The sequence below is a fragment of the Aspergillus vadensis genome, assembly GCF_003184925.1.
Source record: "Aspergillus vadensis CBS 113365 unplaced genomic scaffold BO88scaffold_21, whole genome shotgun sequence".
Lineage (NCBI taxonomy): Eukaryota > Fungi > Ascomycota > Eurotiomycetes > Eurotiales > Aspergillaceae > Aspergillus > Aspergillus vadensis.
Window position 1 is genome coordinate 528357 of NW_020292059.1, and position 17118 is coordinate 545474.

At 49.3% G+C, this 17118-nt stretch overlaps 6 protein-coding genes across 6 annotated transcripts; 5 read left to right on the forward strand and 1 right to left on the reverse strand.

Annotated features, from left to right (window-relative positions):
* Positions 1-2687: 2687 nt before the first annotated feature.
* BO88DRAFT_346660 (P-loop containing nucleoside triphosphate hydrolase protein) lies at positions 2688-3825 on the forward strand (the record flags this gene model as incomplete). The annotated part of the gene is made up of 4 exons (XM_025703346.1): positions 2688-2868; positions 2944-2976; positions 3091-3237; positions 3305-3825. Coding segments are annotated over 4 exons (882 nt in total), but the record flags the coding sequence as incomplete, so codon positions are not given.
* Positions 3826-5178: 1353 nt separating this feature from the next.
* sxa2 (putative pheromone processing carboxypeptidase (Sxa2)) lies at positions 5179-7042 on the forward strand (the record flags this gene model as incomplete). The annotated part of the gene is made up of 4 exons (XM_025704180.1): positions 5179-5377; positions 5431-5713; positions 5791-6017; positions 6080-7042. The coding sequence occupies 4 exons, from the start codon at positions 5179-5181 to the stop codon at positions 6964-6966; spliced, it is 1596 nt and encodes a 531-aa protein (XP_025560229.1). The 3' UTR covers positions 6967-7042.
* An 861-nt stretch (positions 7043-7903) lies between these two features.
* On the reverse strand, positions 7904-9930 carry BO88DRAFT_406905 (WD40 repeat domain-containing protein). Its single transcript, XM_025707277.1, has 4 exons — positions 9800-9930; positions 9575-9740; positions 8350-9485; positions 7904-8297 (listed from the first exon to the last, which is right to left on the reverse strand). Exons 1-3 carry the CDS (start codon positions 9835-9837, stop codon positions 8358-8360), a joined length of 1332 nt encoding a protein of 443 aa, XP_025560230.1. The 5' UTR covers positions 9838-9930; the 3' UTR covers positions 7904-8297; positions 8350-8357.
* A 2-nt stretch (positions 9931-9932) lies between these two features.
* BO88DRAFT_118938 (uncharacterized protein) lies at positions 9933-10400 on the forward strand. Its single transcript, XM_025701328.1, has 2 exons — positions 9933-10289; positions 10355-10400. Exon 1 carries the CDS (start codon positions 10077-10079, stop codon positions 10281-10283), a length of 207 nt encoding a protein of 68 aa, XP_025560231.1. The 5' UTR covers positions 9933-10076; the 3' UTR covers positions 10284-10289; positions 10355-10400.
* A 3394-nt stretch (positions 10401-13794) lies between these two features.
* BO88DRAFT_118849 (uncharacterized protein) lies at positions 13795-14677 on the forward strand. The gene is made up of 3 exons (XM_025701327.1): positions 13795-14247; positions 14392-14491; positions 14549-14677. Exons 1-3 carry the CDS (start codon positions 13971-13973, stop codon positions 14568-14570), a joined length of 399 nt encoding a protein of 132 aa, XP_025560232.1. The 5' UTR covers positions 13795-13970; the 3' UTR covers positions 14571-14677.
* Positions 14627-16534, forward strand: BO88DRAFT_406908 (putative sugar transporter). Its single transcript, XM_025707278.1, has 4 exons — positions 14627-14846; positions 14900-15049; positions 15103-15536; positions 15596-16534. The coding sequence occupies exons 1-4, from the start codon at positions 14785-14787 to the stop codon at positions 16159-16161; spliced, it is 1212 nt and encodes a 403-aa protein (XP_025560233.1). The 5' UTR covers positions 14627-14784; the 3' UTR covers positions 16162-16534.
* Positions 16535-17118: the final 584 nt, after the last annotated feature.

The window sequence follows — 17118 nt, forward strand, 5'->3', positions numbered from 1 at the left end:
ATATGACAGACTGGGTCACCTGGCCAGACAGATTACCAGTTCACTGAGGTTCGAACTCCCCTGATGCCCATTCTGATACCCAATTCCCTCTCAGAGATCATGTTGTCCTAGATACTACTGACTTGGGACTAGCCGAAAAAGCAATACCCTCGCTTTTCGGTGATTCTCAGCCGTATGGTATGTTCTTCCCCGCTCGTGCGAGGATTGATCCCCGATCCCCGATTCCCGAGAGGCATCAGCTGAAGGTAAGGTGTTTGTCACCTTAAGGCTACACTTGCAGCCATGTGTAGGATGCATAACAGTTCACTTCTGCCCTATCAAAAGCTTGCACAGGTCTAAATCCGGAGTTCCCGGGATCTGGACTCGTTCGTGCGCAGGCATGAGGACTGATAGGTATGGTCAGCCACTGACATTCAAGAAAGACTCTAGCTCCTCGGAGTGACTCCGGTTAGCGCTGCATGACACGTAGTATGATGTGCTTATTGTTATCAAGCACGGGATGAACCTTACCTACGCATGGAGTAGATGTCAGAATCGAATGATCCGAGCTGGCAGGGAGCTGAAAGGTGGAGCAGAAGTCGACAGATCGACATCCAGACGTCGCCAAATAGCAGGTTGAGATTTGATCCCCGACCTAAAACCCGCCAACCTGAGTAAATGAAGGTAACATATACGAAAGTATCATGATATTTCCCATTGAATACTCAGTAATATTTCATTTGTAGTTCCCTGACCTATGAGTTTTTCGGGTAATTCAGGAGTACCCGAAGAAAAAAAAGCAATATGGGGAGGTTTGTGGACAACCATCGGTAATTGGGTGCTTTGCTGTTGATTCTGATAGTGGCAATTTGGTGAACATACTCCGTACTTAGCCCATAGTTGACTCGCCGAGTATGGCGGTACTGTCTCTTCACCTTCCCTCTGGCCATCCGGAGGACATTCTCCCGACCTTGATACGGCCACATCATCACATATTTTCTTTTGTCAATCAATCTTCTGAGCGCCAGGGTACGTACCGCTTCAAAAAGTACGCTCTGGATGCGGCGTACATTTAATAGACCACACTTCTCCGCAGAACTGTAATCCCGAACCAGCACCCAGTGCTTTGGAATCGGTTCATCTATCGTTGTCTATCCCCATCTCGCCATCACATTTGAGCAGCTTCTGTCCAGAGTCATTCTACCACAAACGGATATCTAACCCTGTTTTTTAACATGACTCTCACAGGTGTTGAGACCTCACACGTTGCTGTGGTTGTTGACGATGCGGAACGTTCTACACCAGGAGATGGCGCAACGTTGCCCGGTTCGGAGCAGAACGAACAATCGGAAATTTTGTTCAAGCCCATCAAGTATACCTATGATTGCTTCAATTATGACGGTCCGGATTTTAAAGAGACCCACGATGCCCCCCTGCAGCTTAAAGTTATGAAAGACCCCAAGCAGCCCTCCCCTACAGAGGTGCCCTCCTGTGTGTTTGAAATAGCGACAAAAGTTGACGTCGAGCTGCGTCGTGATGGTAGGCCAGAAGAGGCTAGAACGCCTTCACTGGATTTCATGAAGGTGAAAAGCTTGAATAAGGCGAGAATGATCATTTACTCGCTGTCGCTCCTAGATGCCATTCGAGAAGTCGTCAAGTACTACCCGAGGTAAGTCTAGAATGCGGTGCACTGGGCGTGGGGGCTAATGAACAGCAGTCAAAACCTGGTCGGTGACGAGGAGACAGTCCATGAGCCTTATAGGGCGCTACTTCATCACATCCAGGAGCTGAGGGAACTGAGGGACCGACTAGACACCAACATCGCCGCAAAGTCCGACGCCCGTCTTTTAAAGAAGTGCCGTCACCTCGATGTGCTGCTACAATTCTTGGAACCAATGGTCCAGCGTATGGTACTTCCGGCTGACAAGCGACTATTGAAAGAAACCCCTACAGTAATATTCGAGGACATATGGTATCTTCTGAAACCGGGATCATTGTGCTACTTCCTTCACGACAAAATATGGCTTGGTGGCGCTATCGAAAGCGTGCAGTATAGAGAGGAGACCGATGATGTAGAAGAGGCCTGGATGGTGAACGTTGTGTTTCAAGACAACAGCTTTCACCAACAAGCTACTGGTCGTGCACCTCGACAATTGTCCATAGAGGCTTTTGACGGTGAGAAGGTTGTGACCACTTTGCCCGTCTTCCCACGCCAGTTCCATGACAGCCAGGATAATGGCAAAAGGCGGGCTGCATTCCAGCAAAGGGGCGGCTTAGTCCGGGACATCATATGGAGTGGCTATAAGTACATGAGATATAGTGGTAGGCTTATGGACAAAGGGAAACGAAAGGTAACTTATCTCAAGCCCATCTGGACTGACGAGGGTACTGATCGCCTACAGTATGATGGACCCGTTATAATCGGGCACTGTGATATTGAGGTTGAGTTCCCCAGGAGTGACTGGATATTTGACTGGATGCCGGGTAGCAACAAGAATGTAAAAGTCGAAGATGATCAAAACCCAATAACTTCGATGCTTCCGCTGGATTTGCTTGCCAGCGAAAGTTCGAAATCACTACTATCCGATGATCACCTATTTATGACATGTCCAGTCATGGGTGCTTTTGCATTGTCGACCAAAACTTGGGGTAATATAAATCTTGGAAGGCAGGGGAAAGGGCATCCATGCTAACCATGATTCGCAGAGATTGTGAACGTTGACTATGCAGAGCAACTGGAGGAGGCGACTTCCATACCGGATGCAAATATAAAACCCGAGAACCTTGAGATCATCAAAGCCCTGTCAGATCGTCAAATCAAAACGCAGAATCCCTGGTCCGCAGACTTCATCAAGGATAAAGGCGAAGGCGTTGTGGTTCTACTTCACGGTCAGTTGTGTGCTCAATGGCAGTTCTTCACGCGGTTTTATGTCCGTCCAAGCTGATTTTGTAACTACACTACAGGGCCCCCTGGAGTCGGGAAGACCTATACCGTTGGTGAGTTAGTCTATTAAGGCCCTCGAAACGATCACTGTAATATTGATAAACACTCAGAATCAATTGCCATGAACACCGGCCGTCCCTTGATCAGTCTGACAATAGCAGACCTAGGTACGAAGGAAGAATTAATCGAAACTCAACTTACCAGTTGGTTTGCACTTGCTCAAAGATGGCGAGCAATTCTACTCCTCGACGAGGCCGACATTTTTCTCGAACGTCGAGAACACAAGGATATTGCCCGGAATGGAATAGTTTCTGGTGAGTCGTACTCTACAATCGCTCGATCAAACGTTTGACAGATAGTCACTGATTGTATTCTTAAAAGCTTTCCTCCGAAAGATGGAATTCTTCAAAGGCTTGCTTTTCCTGACCACCAATCGGGTTGGCCATATCGATGAAGCATTTATCTCCCGGGTTCACGTCATCATTGGCTTCGAAAAGCTTGACCCGGAAAAGCGAAAGAAGATCTGGAGGAACTTTATCGACAAGCTGCGCGTGGAACAGAGAGGCAAGATTCGTGTCACCCCGGCCTGCGTTCAATTTCTCATGGGGGATGAGATGAGCGCGATGGACTGGAATGGGCGTGAGATTCGGAACGCCCTCCAGACTGCCATCGCGTTGGCTGAATACGATGTGCGTGGGAGCGATGACTGCCCCGAGGGGTGTGAGATCACCGTTGAGAGCGATCATTTCAAGAAGGTGATGGAAATGAACCGCTCGTTCCGCAACTATATGAACAGCATTAGGAAAGATACTGAAGAGAAACGCGCAAAGTTCTATTATGGGCGCAATGACTCTTTTACCCAGGATGGTGCTGCAACTGCAACTGCCCCTTCTGGTACATGACGTTTGCCATGAAAATGTTGCCCTAGCCATATGGATGTGCTTTCACATAGACAACCCATCAATCTGTTCCTTTTCTATTCTGGTCTACTGGTACGGAGAATGTTTCATACTTGGTATGATCCGATGAACGATAATCTTAAGAAGCTCAGGGTAAATGAATACAATGAAGCTTATATCAAAAAGCACATACTCTGGTGGGTGATTATCTTGTAGCTGTGATCTAGCATCATTATGTAATAGGCCCAATTTCATACCTTACCCTATGCCTTCAGAGGCAACCCACACAAGACTAGAAATCTAACACAGATTTCGCACTATCAACCTCTCTTATTTCGCCCATTTACCATTTCAATAACGTATATTTTACGATATCTCGCAATAAGGATAGCCATAGTCCAAAATAATAACATGACCTATGGATTACCGCCTTATCTCGATACCCGCGTTCTGGCAGCTCGCACGGACCATTCCCGTTTAATGTCGAACTACTCCGTAGCTCTCTGCAGTCTGCAGACTCCAGCCGGAGTATTTGCACACAACTCGAGCCTTATGGGCAGGAAAACAGTGGTCATAAAAAGCAATCCAGTCCTAATTACAACGGCGTTCTCGGGTTATCGGCTAGCTGCGCGCGCTACTGTTCTGCAGGACTGCCGTTCTGCCCTCGGGCCCATTGCCGTTCGGACGCCCGACGGACTCCCGCAAGACCTTGAGACATGGCGGGACCATCCATCGTATCACAGCCATCCAGCAAGACCGAGTGGAGGTGTTCAGGGCTTCGGCTGATTAATGCCTCTTATCACTAGCGAATGCCGAAGCTTAGCCTGGTACCCCATCGAGATATCGTCACCGACAATCGTTATCATCACACTACAGGCCCGCAGTTTCCGCCTGTATTCCCGCATTAGGAAATGAGCATCGCATTCATCTTCCCACGAGGCCTCTTCCGAGGACAACCGCTCCAACTTCCTTGCGATCATGCTTGTTTCTCCTCTCACATAGCTGTCGCGAGCTTCTCATTGGTACCTTCGTGATTCCTCGTTGCATCCTATTCGCGCAACGCCCCGCCAGAGATGTTTCTGCAAGGTCCCATCACCTTGTTGCGTTGCCTATGCCCCGCCCTTCAGTTTCCGACAAGTCACTTTGTACCAGTGGTTGCAAATCCTGAATCTGTGAGCGCACTCTGACAATCAGATGGTTCCCTCCGTGTGCATTGTCGCCTTAGCGTCGCTACACTACATCATCGTTAGGCAGCATGGAACTGGCACCCGCATATAAATGCTCCGGCACCCCCATCGACAGGCTCGGTGTTCGTGCACGCCTGTCCACTGGCCCGTCCCCCAAAGATCTTTCAGTATGCTGTTTCGCAGTCTGCTGTCGACGGCTGTTCTAGCCGTCTCGTTGTGCACGGATAATGCTTCCGCTGCTAAGCATGGCCGATTTGGCCAAAAAGCTCGCGACGCCATGAACATCGGGAAGCGTTCCGCTAACGCTGTGAAACATTCATTGAACATTCCTGTCGAGGACTATCAGTTCTTGAACAACAAGACTAAGCGTACGTATATCAGTCCGACAATGCACGACAGCTGGCTTACTTTTGTCGTTTAGCTTACCGCGTGGAAAGCTTGCCTGATGTTCATTTCGATCTGGGCGAGATGTACTCCGGCTTGGTCCCTATTGAGAAGGGCAACCTGTCACGGTCTCTTTTCTTCGTCTTTCAGCCTACTATCGGCGAACCTGTGGATGAGATCACCATCTGGCTGAATGGTGGCCCTGGTTGCAGTTCCCTTGAAGCCTTCCTTCAGGAGAATGGTAGATTCGTATGGCAGCCCGGAACCTACCAACCTGTAGAGAACCCATACTCGTGGGTGAACCTCACTAATGTTCTGTGGTAAGTGTGTAATATTCCTGGATTACTGGTAGAGTCCGTGCGAGGAGTATCGACCTAATTTTTTTTTTTTTTTCTAGGGTTGATCAACCTGTGGGAACGGGGTTCTCTCTAGGTGTCCCAACCGCCACGTCCGAGGAGGAGATTGCGGAAGACTTTGTGAAGTTTTTCAAGAACTGGCAGCAGATCTTTGGGATCAAGAACTACAAAATCTATGTTACTGGAGAAAGCTATGCGGGCCGCTATGTTCCTTACATCTCCGCGGCCTTCCTGGATCAGAACGATACAGAACACTTCAACCTGAAAGGTAAGCTATTCTCTACCAACAAAAACTTCCATTTCGAGCCCTCGACTGACCATACTATCCAGGTGCACTGGCCTATGACCCCTGTATCGGCCAATTCGACTACGTGCAGGAAGAAGCACCCGTTGTCCCATTTGTCCAGAAGAACAACGCCCTCTTCAACTTCAACGCAAGCTTCCTAGCGGAGCTAGAAACCCTCCACGAGCAATGCGGATACAAAGATTTCATCGACCAGTATCTAGTCTTCCCCGCATCCGGAGTCCAACCGCCGAAGGCTATGAACTGGAGCGACCCGACCTGCGATGTATTCGACATCGTCAACGACGCCGTCCTGGATCCCAACCCCTGCTTCAACCCCTACGGAATCAACGAAATGTGCCCCCTCCTCTGGGACGTTCTCGGCTTCCCCACCGAACTCGACTACCTTCCCGCAGGGGCCACCATCTACTTCGACCGCGCAGACGTCAAGCGTGCCATGCACGCCCCCAACATCACCTGGTCCGAGTGCTCCATGGAGAGCGTCTTCGTCGGAGGTGACGGCGGGCCCGAGCAGGAGGGTGATTACTCAGCCAACCCTATCGAGCATGTCTTGCCGCAGGTCATCGAAGGCACTAACCGCGTTCTGATCGGTAACGGTGACTATGACATGGTCATCCTCACCAATGGCACTCTTCTCTCGATCCAAAATATGACGTGGAATGGAAAGCTTGGGTTTGATACTGCTCCCAGCACACCCATCAACATCGATATCCCGGACCTCATGTACAATGAAGTCTTCATTGAGAACGGCTATGACCCGCAAGGTGGTCAGGGCGTCATGGGCATCCAGCACTATGAGCGTGGTCTTATGTGGGCTGAGACTTTCCAGAGTGGCCATATGCAGCCTCAGTTCCAGCCCAGAGTGTCGTATCGTCACCTTGAGTGGCTGCTTGGTCGGCGGGATACCCTGTAAGGTGGGGTTAGGCTAAGATAAGGGATGATGTTGTGATGATAGTAAAGACATAGGTTATGTTCTGTAGATACGTTGCGTGAATGTACATGAGCAGCTTTAATTGGCAGCCTCTAAAGTAAAAATAGCAGTAGACTACCGACCTACTTTTTTTCCTGACACTTAACTTATCTTTTCAACCTGAATACTGGAAAAGGATAGGGTCTGAAAACACTATGTACCAAAACGATGCGGAATTTACACTCTTCTTTCTATTTATGCTATTACTTGACTACTGCCTCGTCTAATTCTGAAGCTGCAGTCTAGTCAAACACCGTACTCAATGTGACTTGTCCTAGGAATGAGACTTGACACAGGTGATCCGACATAAGCCATTGTCAGAAGGAGTGAATGGTACAAGTCACACAGCATCTCCCACTCATGCCGTAGCACAGGAAGGGGACACGAGTATATCAGATACACCTTGCCAATAATGTATGTATGTATGTATGTAAAGAAGCAATCGGCACTAAAGCTAGCTAGATAGAGAAGCTATTTACAGTCAAGATAGTAGTAAGTATGATGCCAAAGAAACAGAAAAGCCGCAGAGTCTCTCTAAGTAGTCTAGACCGTGCGCCTTTGTTGCGAAGAGAAATCCCCGTTCCATGAAATGCTTCCTGAAGGGGACAGACGGACGCCTTGATGGAACCGGCACTCTTGAGTCGAATGAAAGATGAAGGGGAAATAGAAGGTCAAATACGGCAAGGGACGCGGGTGCCCTGCTCAATAGATAGGGGGTATGCAAAAATAGACGAATAGACATGGATGATGCGATGCGTGAAGAGATTGCTCGTCTCCATCTCTGTCTGGGTGGTGGTGGGATAAGGTCGCACTGCGTTGTGCTTTTTGCTTCGCGAGTGCTGCATGTCTGGAATCTGATCCAGACATGACTCTGTGGGGTGTGTGTGTGTGTGTGTGTGTGTGTGTGTGTGTGTGTGTGTGTGTGTGTGTGTGTGTGAGACAGGTTCCCTCTCTTAAGATCCTCCCCTTGTCCTACTTCAGACATCGTCATCTTATTTCTAGACAACCAACGTGTGTGTATCAGATTCAGCTTCAGTCATAATCTCATTCATCATTTCATCAATCAATTCTTCCTGGTCGGGAGCCGTCATAAGCAGCAGTGTGTTTGTGTTTGTTTGTGTACAGGAAAATAAGGATCTGCGGCTGGAGACATCGACCTCGACCTCGATCTCGGATATCGGGGCTTGCTTGTTTCTCCTGGGATTGCATTTACATGGGTGTGTGTGTGTGTATGTGTCTTGCGGATGGGAGGAAGGAGCTTCATGAATCTGAGTCTTCGTATTGGTATTAGTCTTTGAAAAGGTTAGGATATATGCAATCATTTACCTCTGAAACTACGTGAAAATCCGTACACTTGAATCGGCGCTCCCTGTTGCAATGACGCATTGAAACCCAGGCTTGACAGAGTCCGTCTTGGAACTTTTAGTCGATTCAGATGTCTCCACTGGAACATCGCTCACAGGTACTGGGCCCCAACGAATGCAACTAACAAAATGCCCGTGGGCGTTGATCGTCTTCACCAATCTTCCCCCTTGAGACAGATCCCAGCAACGTATTGTTTTGTCGTCCGCAACACTGATTAAGTACTTTCCGCCAGGATGGAATAATAGGCCTCGTACCCAGTTGTCGTGCCCAACTAATGTCTTGATCAGGCGGCCCCGGGATTCCCAGAGCTTGATCGTCTTGTCACGGGCTCCCGTCGCAATGAATTCGGAGGAGCTGCTCGCAGGTGGTGCTGTCTTGAGTCCCGCAATAGCGGCCAAGTGCTTATAGCTTGAGGGAGGCGCAAAGACGCAGCACTCGATGAAATTCTCGTGACCTATTAATGACGCAACCGATTTGGCTGATGCGACTTCCCAAACCATCGCGGCTTGATCACGGCCTCCCGTCACCAACCACTTTCCATCGAAGGAAGGAGACACGTCGTTGATCCAGGAGCCCTGCGAGTCGATCACCTTAACACAGTATCCGGTCGACACGTCCCATATCCGGATCGTCGCATCCCGACTGGCCGAGATAAGAATGTTATCTGTCTGTCGCAAAAAGCGCACAGCCGAAACTGAATGGTCGTGTCCAGAAAGTGTCCGAACATTGGCATAATCCTTATTCGGGTCCCACAGTTTGATCTGGAGATCACTCGAACATGATGCTAGTATGGTATGTCCCTTCTGACCGCCAAAATCGAGATCGGAGACCGGCCTCATGTGACCCTTGAGTGTCCGCTCTAGTTCACCGAGTTCCCAATCCCATATTTTGATTGTGCAGTCCTCGGAACCGGAGGCGAGAGAGGTGAAGACAGGATGGAATGCGACGCAAGTGACAGCATCTCGGTGCGACTCAAATGTATGTCGGGAAGAAGTGGGAAGCCAATTTATCGGATCTTTCCCGGTGGAACGGGCTGTAGGTGATATAGTGTCAAGCTCGGTTTGGAGGCCAGAGAGTTTAGATTCTAAGTCCAAGATCTACACGGTGATTAGTTACCGAGTTCTCCAGCGACGATGAAAGAAGAAACAACTCCAAGCGACCAACCCTGTCAAGCACATGTACCTACCTTTTTCTGCAGCCGAGCAATTCCGGTCCATTTCTTCTCTAATAGCCCCTCGTATTTCCGGCACAGCGCATCGTCGAAACTACTGTCCACCTGAAGTTCCTCCCGCAGCACTTCACAACTCCGCGAGGCATTTATTGACGAAAGATAGGCGATTATCGACTTATGCCTGGGTTGCGTATAAGCGCGCAAGCAAGGTACGGCAGGCCATGGCATAAATATACTCACAGTTCCTCAGCTTGGCTGGAGGTCAATATCTTGGTCATGGTGGTGGTGTATGAACTGTGAGAACCGACACGAGCGATTCTGGTGCCGGACGAGGACCTGAAAGATTGCCAGAGAGACAGAGAAATTCAAAATATGTGATGTCTACCCCCCACATTGGCATGTGGCGCAGTACATAGCCAGGAGGTAGTCAGAGTTATGATGCGGAGTATTGTTTTGGCATATTGGCCTTAAAGGGAGCGCGCACCAAAGGCTCAGGCGCGCACTGCGCAGCCCCTCGATGCTCGGTCGCCGATCACGTGTCGCTGGCCGCCGGGAATATCCATTATCCGGTTCCGAGGGCCATTCATTACCTCCTCCATCTGTGGCGGTGTCAAAGGGTATCTATCTCCCAAACTACAACACCAGTCGGCTAGGAGGAGCGTTTACCCCGAAGTTGGAGCTGGCCAAAACCACTGCGGACAAGTCAACCTTTGTGACAAGATGAGATAATGTACTCTCATGCACCAAGACCCGGCTAGTGTTCGACTGACGTCAACTAATCCTCCTTAAGTCCAGAAGCTCATGGCTCTGCGGAGAACGCGCAGCTGCTCAGGGCTTCATTATTTTGATCAGTACCTGATTGCTCCAAGTCCGCTAAACTTGTGACAGAACCACTAGTCTTCAAAGAAATGGCTCACGGGAGTCCCAACGTTTTGCGTCTGAATGAAGAAGCGGAGGGGATAAATCCACGAACAACCATTCGAAGAGCACGTTCTCGCTCGCCTCCTTTCGGATTGCGTTGGAAGTGGCGCCGAGAGATTTCGATATGAAGCTGGATAATATGTCCCGATAGAGAAAAACTGTCCCGAGACCGTCTCCGCACTTTGATAGTCTTTCCATAAGCTACTGGTACATGAGATCTCTACGAACTGGATCTTCATTGCCGACTCAACTCGTCTGCAGTCCGCTTAGTTTGGAAACTTTCCCGTCTTGTTTTGTCGAACGCAGTGCTCAAGCCATCGTCTGTCGCCGCCGCGTGTGTTGGAGATACATTCATCAGCCGGAGATAGAGAGAAATGAGGGGTTCGATCTCGGCGACTATCTGTTTAGTGGGTGTCCTGGTGCAGTCGATAGGATTTCATGGTCCAGCCCAACCATGAAGTGAGGCAACCGGGTTTGAAGCATAAGCATGAACTTGGCCTACGGTTTCTCTCTAGTCCTCCAGCTTATGGCGCGATGGTACCACCGGCGTACCTTCCCGCGGAAAACAAGATGGCCCGAAAACTGACCATGGCCAAAAGGGCAATAGTGAGCGGACTTTGACGGCAGAGAAATCGCTTATGAGTGGACAGCCGTAGGTTGTATTTTACGACTGCTGGTCTTGGCCCCCATTTGGCAGGTCACCCTTTTGTTGAGAGGGAACTCCCTGTGGTTGGCCCGGTAGGTAAATTAGGGAGCCATTTGCGTGACTAGAAGTACTTAGTAGTATTACTACCACTCTGCCTCTGAGCCAAAGCCATTGGTGGCCCGTGGCCCCATTAGGGATGCCCGTCTGTAGGAAATTACTAGGACTTGCTTGCTGGGTGATGATTGGATGGCCAGGGAAACGGGTATCTAAGAAACGGTTGCGGAAGTGGTGACGGACCAGTGTAACGATGATCCTTGCTGGGATTGGACTGGCGACCTCATGCTCAGGCCTCTGCCGTGCCATGCCCGTCTGGGAAAGGCCGGTCGTCTTGGGATTCTAAACCTACTTCATCATGGTGTCTTGTGTCGGCGACTCCTAGTACGTTCCTACATGCATGCTGGACGGGTAAGTTTTCAGGTGCGGCTGCGCTCGTGGCTTACGGTTACCATCTTCAGAGTGCAGATCGGATGTAAGATATTCGTGTCTGTGGGACATGAACTTCAGGCCTCTATCCTTATGGTACAACGAAGTCCACCAGTCCCCAGTGGTTTCGAAATTTGGGAGACCAGGAAGGCGGGATTCTCACATACCAAATCAGGTTTCAACTGCGCCAACGGAGTGCCTTAGTGGCCATGGCATCCTAAATTGTAAGATCTCTCTGCCCGGTACCGATGTTGTCAGGTAACTTTGACTAGTCCCAGTCAGGGTTAGCGTCATACAGAAGTATGGCGATGACGTAGAAGAATATCGGGCAAATCTGGCACGTGGATCGAGTCGTTTGTGCTCATGTGAGAAAATCCTAGTCCCAGAACGACTTATTCTTTGTGTACACACTGTCCTGAACCGCTTGGAGGACATGTTTACTGATGACGCCGAGTTAAGCTTCTTCGGATGGCATCATTACCCCAAATTCTGACCATGCGCCTCGGCCGGCACCATGGAGAGCCTCCCTTGCGTTGGGATGAACCAACGCACGTTGCGGAGATGAATGCCAGCCCAGTTGTCTCATTGCTTGGAAGATCTGGCACCTCCCGAGGAATCCTCGATTCTAGCATCCAGTCAACGTTGCTGGCCACCGCCGCGAAGTGGGTTAGGGTAAAAGTGGCTTTCCTAGTGCACCCTTTTCCGGTGGTGAAGAGGGAAAAAAAAAAAGTGCTGTGCAGCATTTATTGCATACCGAGAAGTCAGAGCTATAGGTTTGCCGCTTCGAAACAGCTTTTTTCCCGCTCTTCTTTGTGGCAATCGAGTACTCCTATCTCTGCTGAGTTCTGCGAAAGATAAGCCCTACATATTCCCTATCATATCATCTCTTCTGGTAAGACATTGCTCCAATCGTCAAGTCGATTGTCGCCGGGGTATCGCTGCAGTCTGCATCTGCCAAGGGCCATGGCGTCCGCCGTCAATGCCAAGACACCCTACCAAGGTATAGACGGTCCAATCAGCATTGTCGAGATTGGACTTCGGTTTCGGCCGGTGTGGTTCCATCGCCCCGCGCTAGCCTGAGTCCGGCCAAAGTATGGGGGGCCGTACGGGATCAGTACGCGTATCACAGTATTTGCATCCGAAGAGTCATGCGAAAGCATATTTACGCCCCTCCGAAGATAATATTATGCCAGCGTTCGATATACTCAAGAGGGAGATGGGTGAAGTGAAATATGCATTGATTTTACAGCTGCCAAGGTATTGAAAAAGTTTTGCCGACCAATTGCATTACATCTCTTCTAGGAGACTACTCTGTAAGTCGTTGGCACTTGCCACTTCCCGGCGTTTGCAAAAAGCACTAATTTAATTTACAGGGACGGACCCATACCACCCCAAGTATCGTAGCAGCAGACAGAAAAAGTAAAAAGAAAAATAGGAAAGAGGGAAGAGGGAAGAGACAGTGATTTGCGATGGGAATTTCTACGATGCAGTCTTTTTTTCCTTTTTCATGTTAGCTTTCAGTCCAAAGCTGGATGCGTATATAGACCTCAGCTTTCCTCTCCTCATTCCCAAACTTTGGTTCTTTCCTGTGCTTACCCTCACTCTTCTCTACCACCTCATATACTACCCACCCCTCTCCCCGCAACTCTTTCCCCCCTCTACCGTTGCATTTTTTAAAAGAGTCGGCTTGAAGACGACAGCGAGTGCAATCGATTGATCCTCTACTCCGTGCGCCATCTCATCGCTCCGGGAAGAAGATTCGATTCATTCGATCTGTCAGTCGGAACCATCACGGTTCCTTGCCCTCTTATACTTACCTCTTCATTCTCCGTCCCTGTCGTCTATAGGTCGACTGAGCTGCAGTTCTCAGCGTCCCTAGCTTTTTTACCCCTGGCATTACTTTATATACCATTGACTCCTTTTGGATATATTTCAAACCTGCTCCAGCAAAGGCGAAAACCGTCTGCTCGATTTCAGCTGTACGACGTGCGCTCAATAGCCTCGACATAAGACCCACGAATATCCGGCCACTGAAATCCCTGAGCACCTTTTTATCGGCCCCCGAGTATCGGTTCCTGTTCAGCCTGTCCCTAGCACCAACCTGTTACGGTTATACAGCCATTGCGCCTACTGTATCTGACCCTAGCGACAATTGCGAAGCCATCGGTGGCCCCTAGCTTTTTGAGCATCCTGGAAATCGATAGAGAAATTCCCTTGCAGACCATAGCGACAAGTAGTTCGACTCACGTTGAAGCCCGTCAAAGCAGACCATCGATCCTACTCTCCCAATTTACCCCCGGTGCCACAGCCCATATCGAAAGTTGCCCTCGCATGCGACATCGTCACTAAAGTCCAGCAACCATGCCTTTCGGAGTCAACCCTTTCCGGAAAAATGACCACGACTTCCCTGGGGTCGTGGTCCCCCTGTCCGAAGCCCCTCCGCATCACAAGCCGAACCCTGAACTAGAAAAAACCGACCGCCCTGATGAGAAGACTGACAATAGGAGCTTGGATAGGGCTCCCTCCTCGGAAGCCGGCGTAGGGTCTGTCCACAATTACAACACCCTAACCATTGAGGCCCTTCGCGCTGAAGTTGAGGCGGATGTTGCGACATCAGGCAAAGACACTGCGTATGACCGTATGTTCTGATGTTGCCCCATGGGGCGGCTACTGTCCTTTTTCCCTGCTCTGCTTCCTTGCTTTCCTGAAACTTCCAAAGAATGATTAGCCCTGTGCCTGGGCACTTCGAAAGTCCGAGATCTGATTGTGGTTTTCTATATAGGCAAGGCAAAACTCATCAATAGAGCCATCCAGGATATTGGCATGGGCCGTTACCAGTGGCAACTTTTTGCGCTCTGTGGTTTTGGTTGGCTAGCAGACAAGTAAGTAGTTCCCTCGTGCGCATTACTTATATATCAGCTAACGGTGGTCTACTCCAGTCTCTGGTTGCAGGTGAGATAGATAACTTGATTTTGGCAAAGATGTCGTCTTTTATGGCTGATTTACTAACCGCTAAAAGGGTGTTGCATTGACACTAACCCCGATTGCCTCGGAGTTCGGGGTTTCTACTACATGGGTCCGATTCACAACATGCTCCTTGTTCTTGGGTCTTTGCATTGGTGCATCTTTCTGGGGTATCGCGTCCGATATCATCGGCCGTCGCCCGGCTTTCAATATGACACTATTCATTTGCGGTGTCTTTGGCATCGCCGCCGGTGGTGCCCCAACTTGGATCGGGTGCGTCCCTTTTGTAGTCTGCGAAGTCGACGCTTGCTAATGTCTCATGCTAGAGCCTGTGCCCTGTATGCTTGCTTGGGTCTTGGTGTAGGCGGTAACTTGCCTGTCGATGGGGCTCTGTTTTTGGAATTCCTGCCTTTTGCTTCGGGAAACCTTCTGACAATGCTGAGTGTCTGGTGGCCTCTCGGCCAACTAGTCTCCAGGTATGTCATCCTCATCTATTATTTTGAGACCTTGGCTAATGAGTAATTATCAGTCTACTCGCATGGGCGTTCATTCCGAACTACAGCTGCAGCAGCGATCTGCCTGCTTGTGGTAACGTTGCCAGCGGAGAGGCTTGCTGCACTAAGCAGAGCAACATGGGGTGGCGATACTTGTGCTACACGCTGGGTGCCCTTACTTTTGCCATGTTCATCTGCCGCTTCTTCCTCTTCCATCTATACGAGTCGCCCAAGTATTTGCTTGCACGCGGCCGTCAGAGCGATGCCGTTGCTTCCGTCCACGGCATTGCCCACAAGAACCGAACCAAGACCTGGCTGACTGAGGAAATCCTCAACGAAATTGGTGGTTATCCTGAGGATGTGGCAGAGGAAAAGCTCAGCTTTGCTGAAATCGTGCGGAGGAATTTGTCCAAATTTTCCTTGGAGCGCATTGGACCCCTCTTTTCCTCCAAGAAGCTTGGTTTCTCCAGTATGTGTTCAACGCAACACGTCGTTTTCCTTAACCTAGGCTAACTAGCCAACTTTTAGCCGTTCTCCTCTGGTTCTGCTGGGCCACGATTGGAATGGGATATCCCTTGTTCAATGCCTTCCTCCCCCAATACCTCGAGCGTGCAGGTGGCTCCAGCTCCAGCTCTACATACATCGCCTACCGGAACTATGCCATCACTTCGATTGTCGGTGTCCCGGGGTCGATCCTGGCCTGCTACACTGTTGAGATCAAGTATGTCGGCCGTAAGGGTACGATGGTTATCTCCACCTTGATTACCGGAGTGCTGCTCTTCTGCTTCACGGCCTCGACCAACTCCAACATCCAACTGCTTTGCTCCTGCCTCGAGGCTTTCTTCCAGAACATCATGTACGGCGTCTTGTACGCCTACACTCCCGAGGTCTTCCCGGCTCCGAACCGCGGCACGGCCACTGGCATTTCCAGCTGCCTTAACCGCATTGCGGGACTGTGTGCGCCTCTCGTGGCCATCTACGGCGGAAGTTCCAACCCAGATGCTCCTATCTACGCATCTGGTGGATTGATTCTGGCCGCATTCGTGGCCATGTGTCTTCTCCCCATTGAAACCCGGGGAAAGCAGACGCTGTAAATGATGACAACATAAAAGAGAAAACGGGGAGGCAAGTATTTATATATTCTTTTCATTATTATCTACACCATAACGGCTGGTTATGTTCATACGCTCATGTCTCAGCTTCTTGGGTAAGCGAGCATATTGAAACGATGCATGATACCCATGTTTTGAATGGCTTGCATGGACAACGGGATTGCACATAGTGCCTGGTGGTTATATGTATACATGCGCGCTTGATTGATTTGTTCCGTCTACTGACTCGTTCGGTTGTACTACTCTTCATGTGTTGATATTCCTGTTGTATGACGTGGATGTCATGACGTTTTTTCTTTTGGTTAGCCGTATATAGCTTCAAAAGAAGCAAAAAAAAAAAAAAAAAAAAAAAAAAGGAGCATGATAGCATAAGGAGTGAAATGAAACTAGTTATGTTTATTTTGATTACAGTTTAGATGAGTATACTATTTAGGTTGTCACTAGTACTGCTATTATTGATAGTGTCTTCATTTTACTACTCCTATGGTGGGGAACATATTTGATTTTTTTTTTCTTTTGGCAAAAGGGTGATGATACTGCATACATGCAGACAACTAAACAGACAGTTTGGAAAAACCAAACTGTCTGTTAAGGCACTATGTAGTACTACTGGGGTGAAGTTGAAAATGTAGGCTCAAGGCATAATTCTACAGTAACAGACATGATTAAATGATCATGTTCATCCGTATCGGTCATCTAGGAATACTAACATAGATCGACCAGGAATCGCTTTTAGTTACGAAAGAAAGAGAGCAAAACGTACATACGCCGGACTACCCCGAGAAGAAAAAGGAAGCAGTTGCAGTGATATCCATAGATTTAGCCCACCACGCATCGTGAAGAAAATCCATGCCACGAATGTGCTCCTTTCGCAAATATGTATGTATGTGCATTTGAAGCATCAAAGCATGTAAATGTATAGCCCCGGAGAAAATGACA

Excerpts from the sequence above, each read along its gene's own strand:
- BO88DRAFT_406905 (XM_025707277.1), bottom strand. The coding sequence starts at position 9,837 with ATGACCAAGATATTGACCTCCAGCCAAGCTGAGGAACT. Across the intron at positions 9,741-9,799 it reads TCCAGCCAAGCTGAGGAACT|GCATAAGTCGATAATCGCCT; the intron begins GTGAGTATATTT and ends TACGCAACCCAG. Across the intron at positions 9,486-9,574 it reads TTGCTCGGCTGCAGAAAAAG|ATCTTGGACTTAGAATCTAA; the intron begins GTAGGTACATGT and ends ATCACCGTGTAG.
- BO88DRAFT_118938 (XM_025701328.1), top strand. The coding sequence starts at position 10,077 with ATGCTCGGTCGCCGATCACGTGTCGCTGGCCGCCGGGAATATCCATTA.
- BO88DRAFT_118849 (XM_025701327.1), top strand. The coding sequence starts at position 13,971 with ATGCCTTTCGGAGTCAACCCTTTCCGGAAAAATGACCACGACTTCCCT. Across the intron at positions 14,248-14,391 it reads CAAAGACACTGCGTATGACC|GCAAGGCAAAACTCATCAAT; the intron begins GTATGTTCTGAT and ends TTTTCTATATAG. Across the intron at positions 14,492-14,548 it reads TTTGGTTGGCTAGCAGACAA|TCTCTGGTTGCAGGTGAGAT; the intron begins GTAAGTAGTTCC and ends GGTCTACTCCAG.
- BO88DRAFT_406908 (XM_025707278.1), top strand. The coding sequence starts at position 14,785 with ATGACACTATTCATTTGCGGTGTCTTTGGCATCGCCGCCGGTGGTGCC. Across the intron at positions 14,847-14,899 it reads GGTGCCCCAACTTGGATCGG|AGCCTGTGCCCTGTATGCTT; the intron begins GTGCGTCCCTTT and ends GTCTCATGCTAG. Across the intron at positions 15,537-15,595 it reads CAAGAAGCTTGGTTTCTCCA|CCGTTCTCCTCTGGTTCTGC; the intron begins GTATGTGTTCAA and ends GCCAACTTTTAG.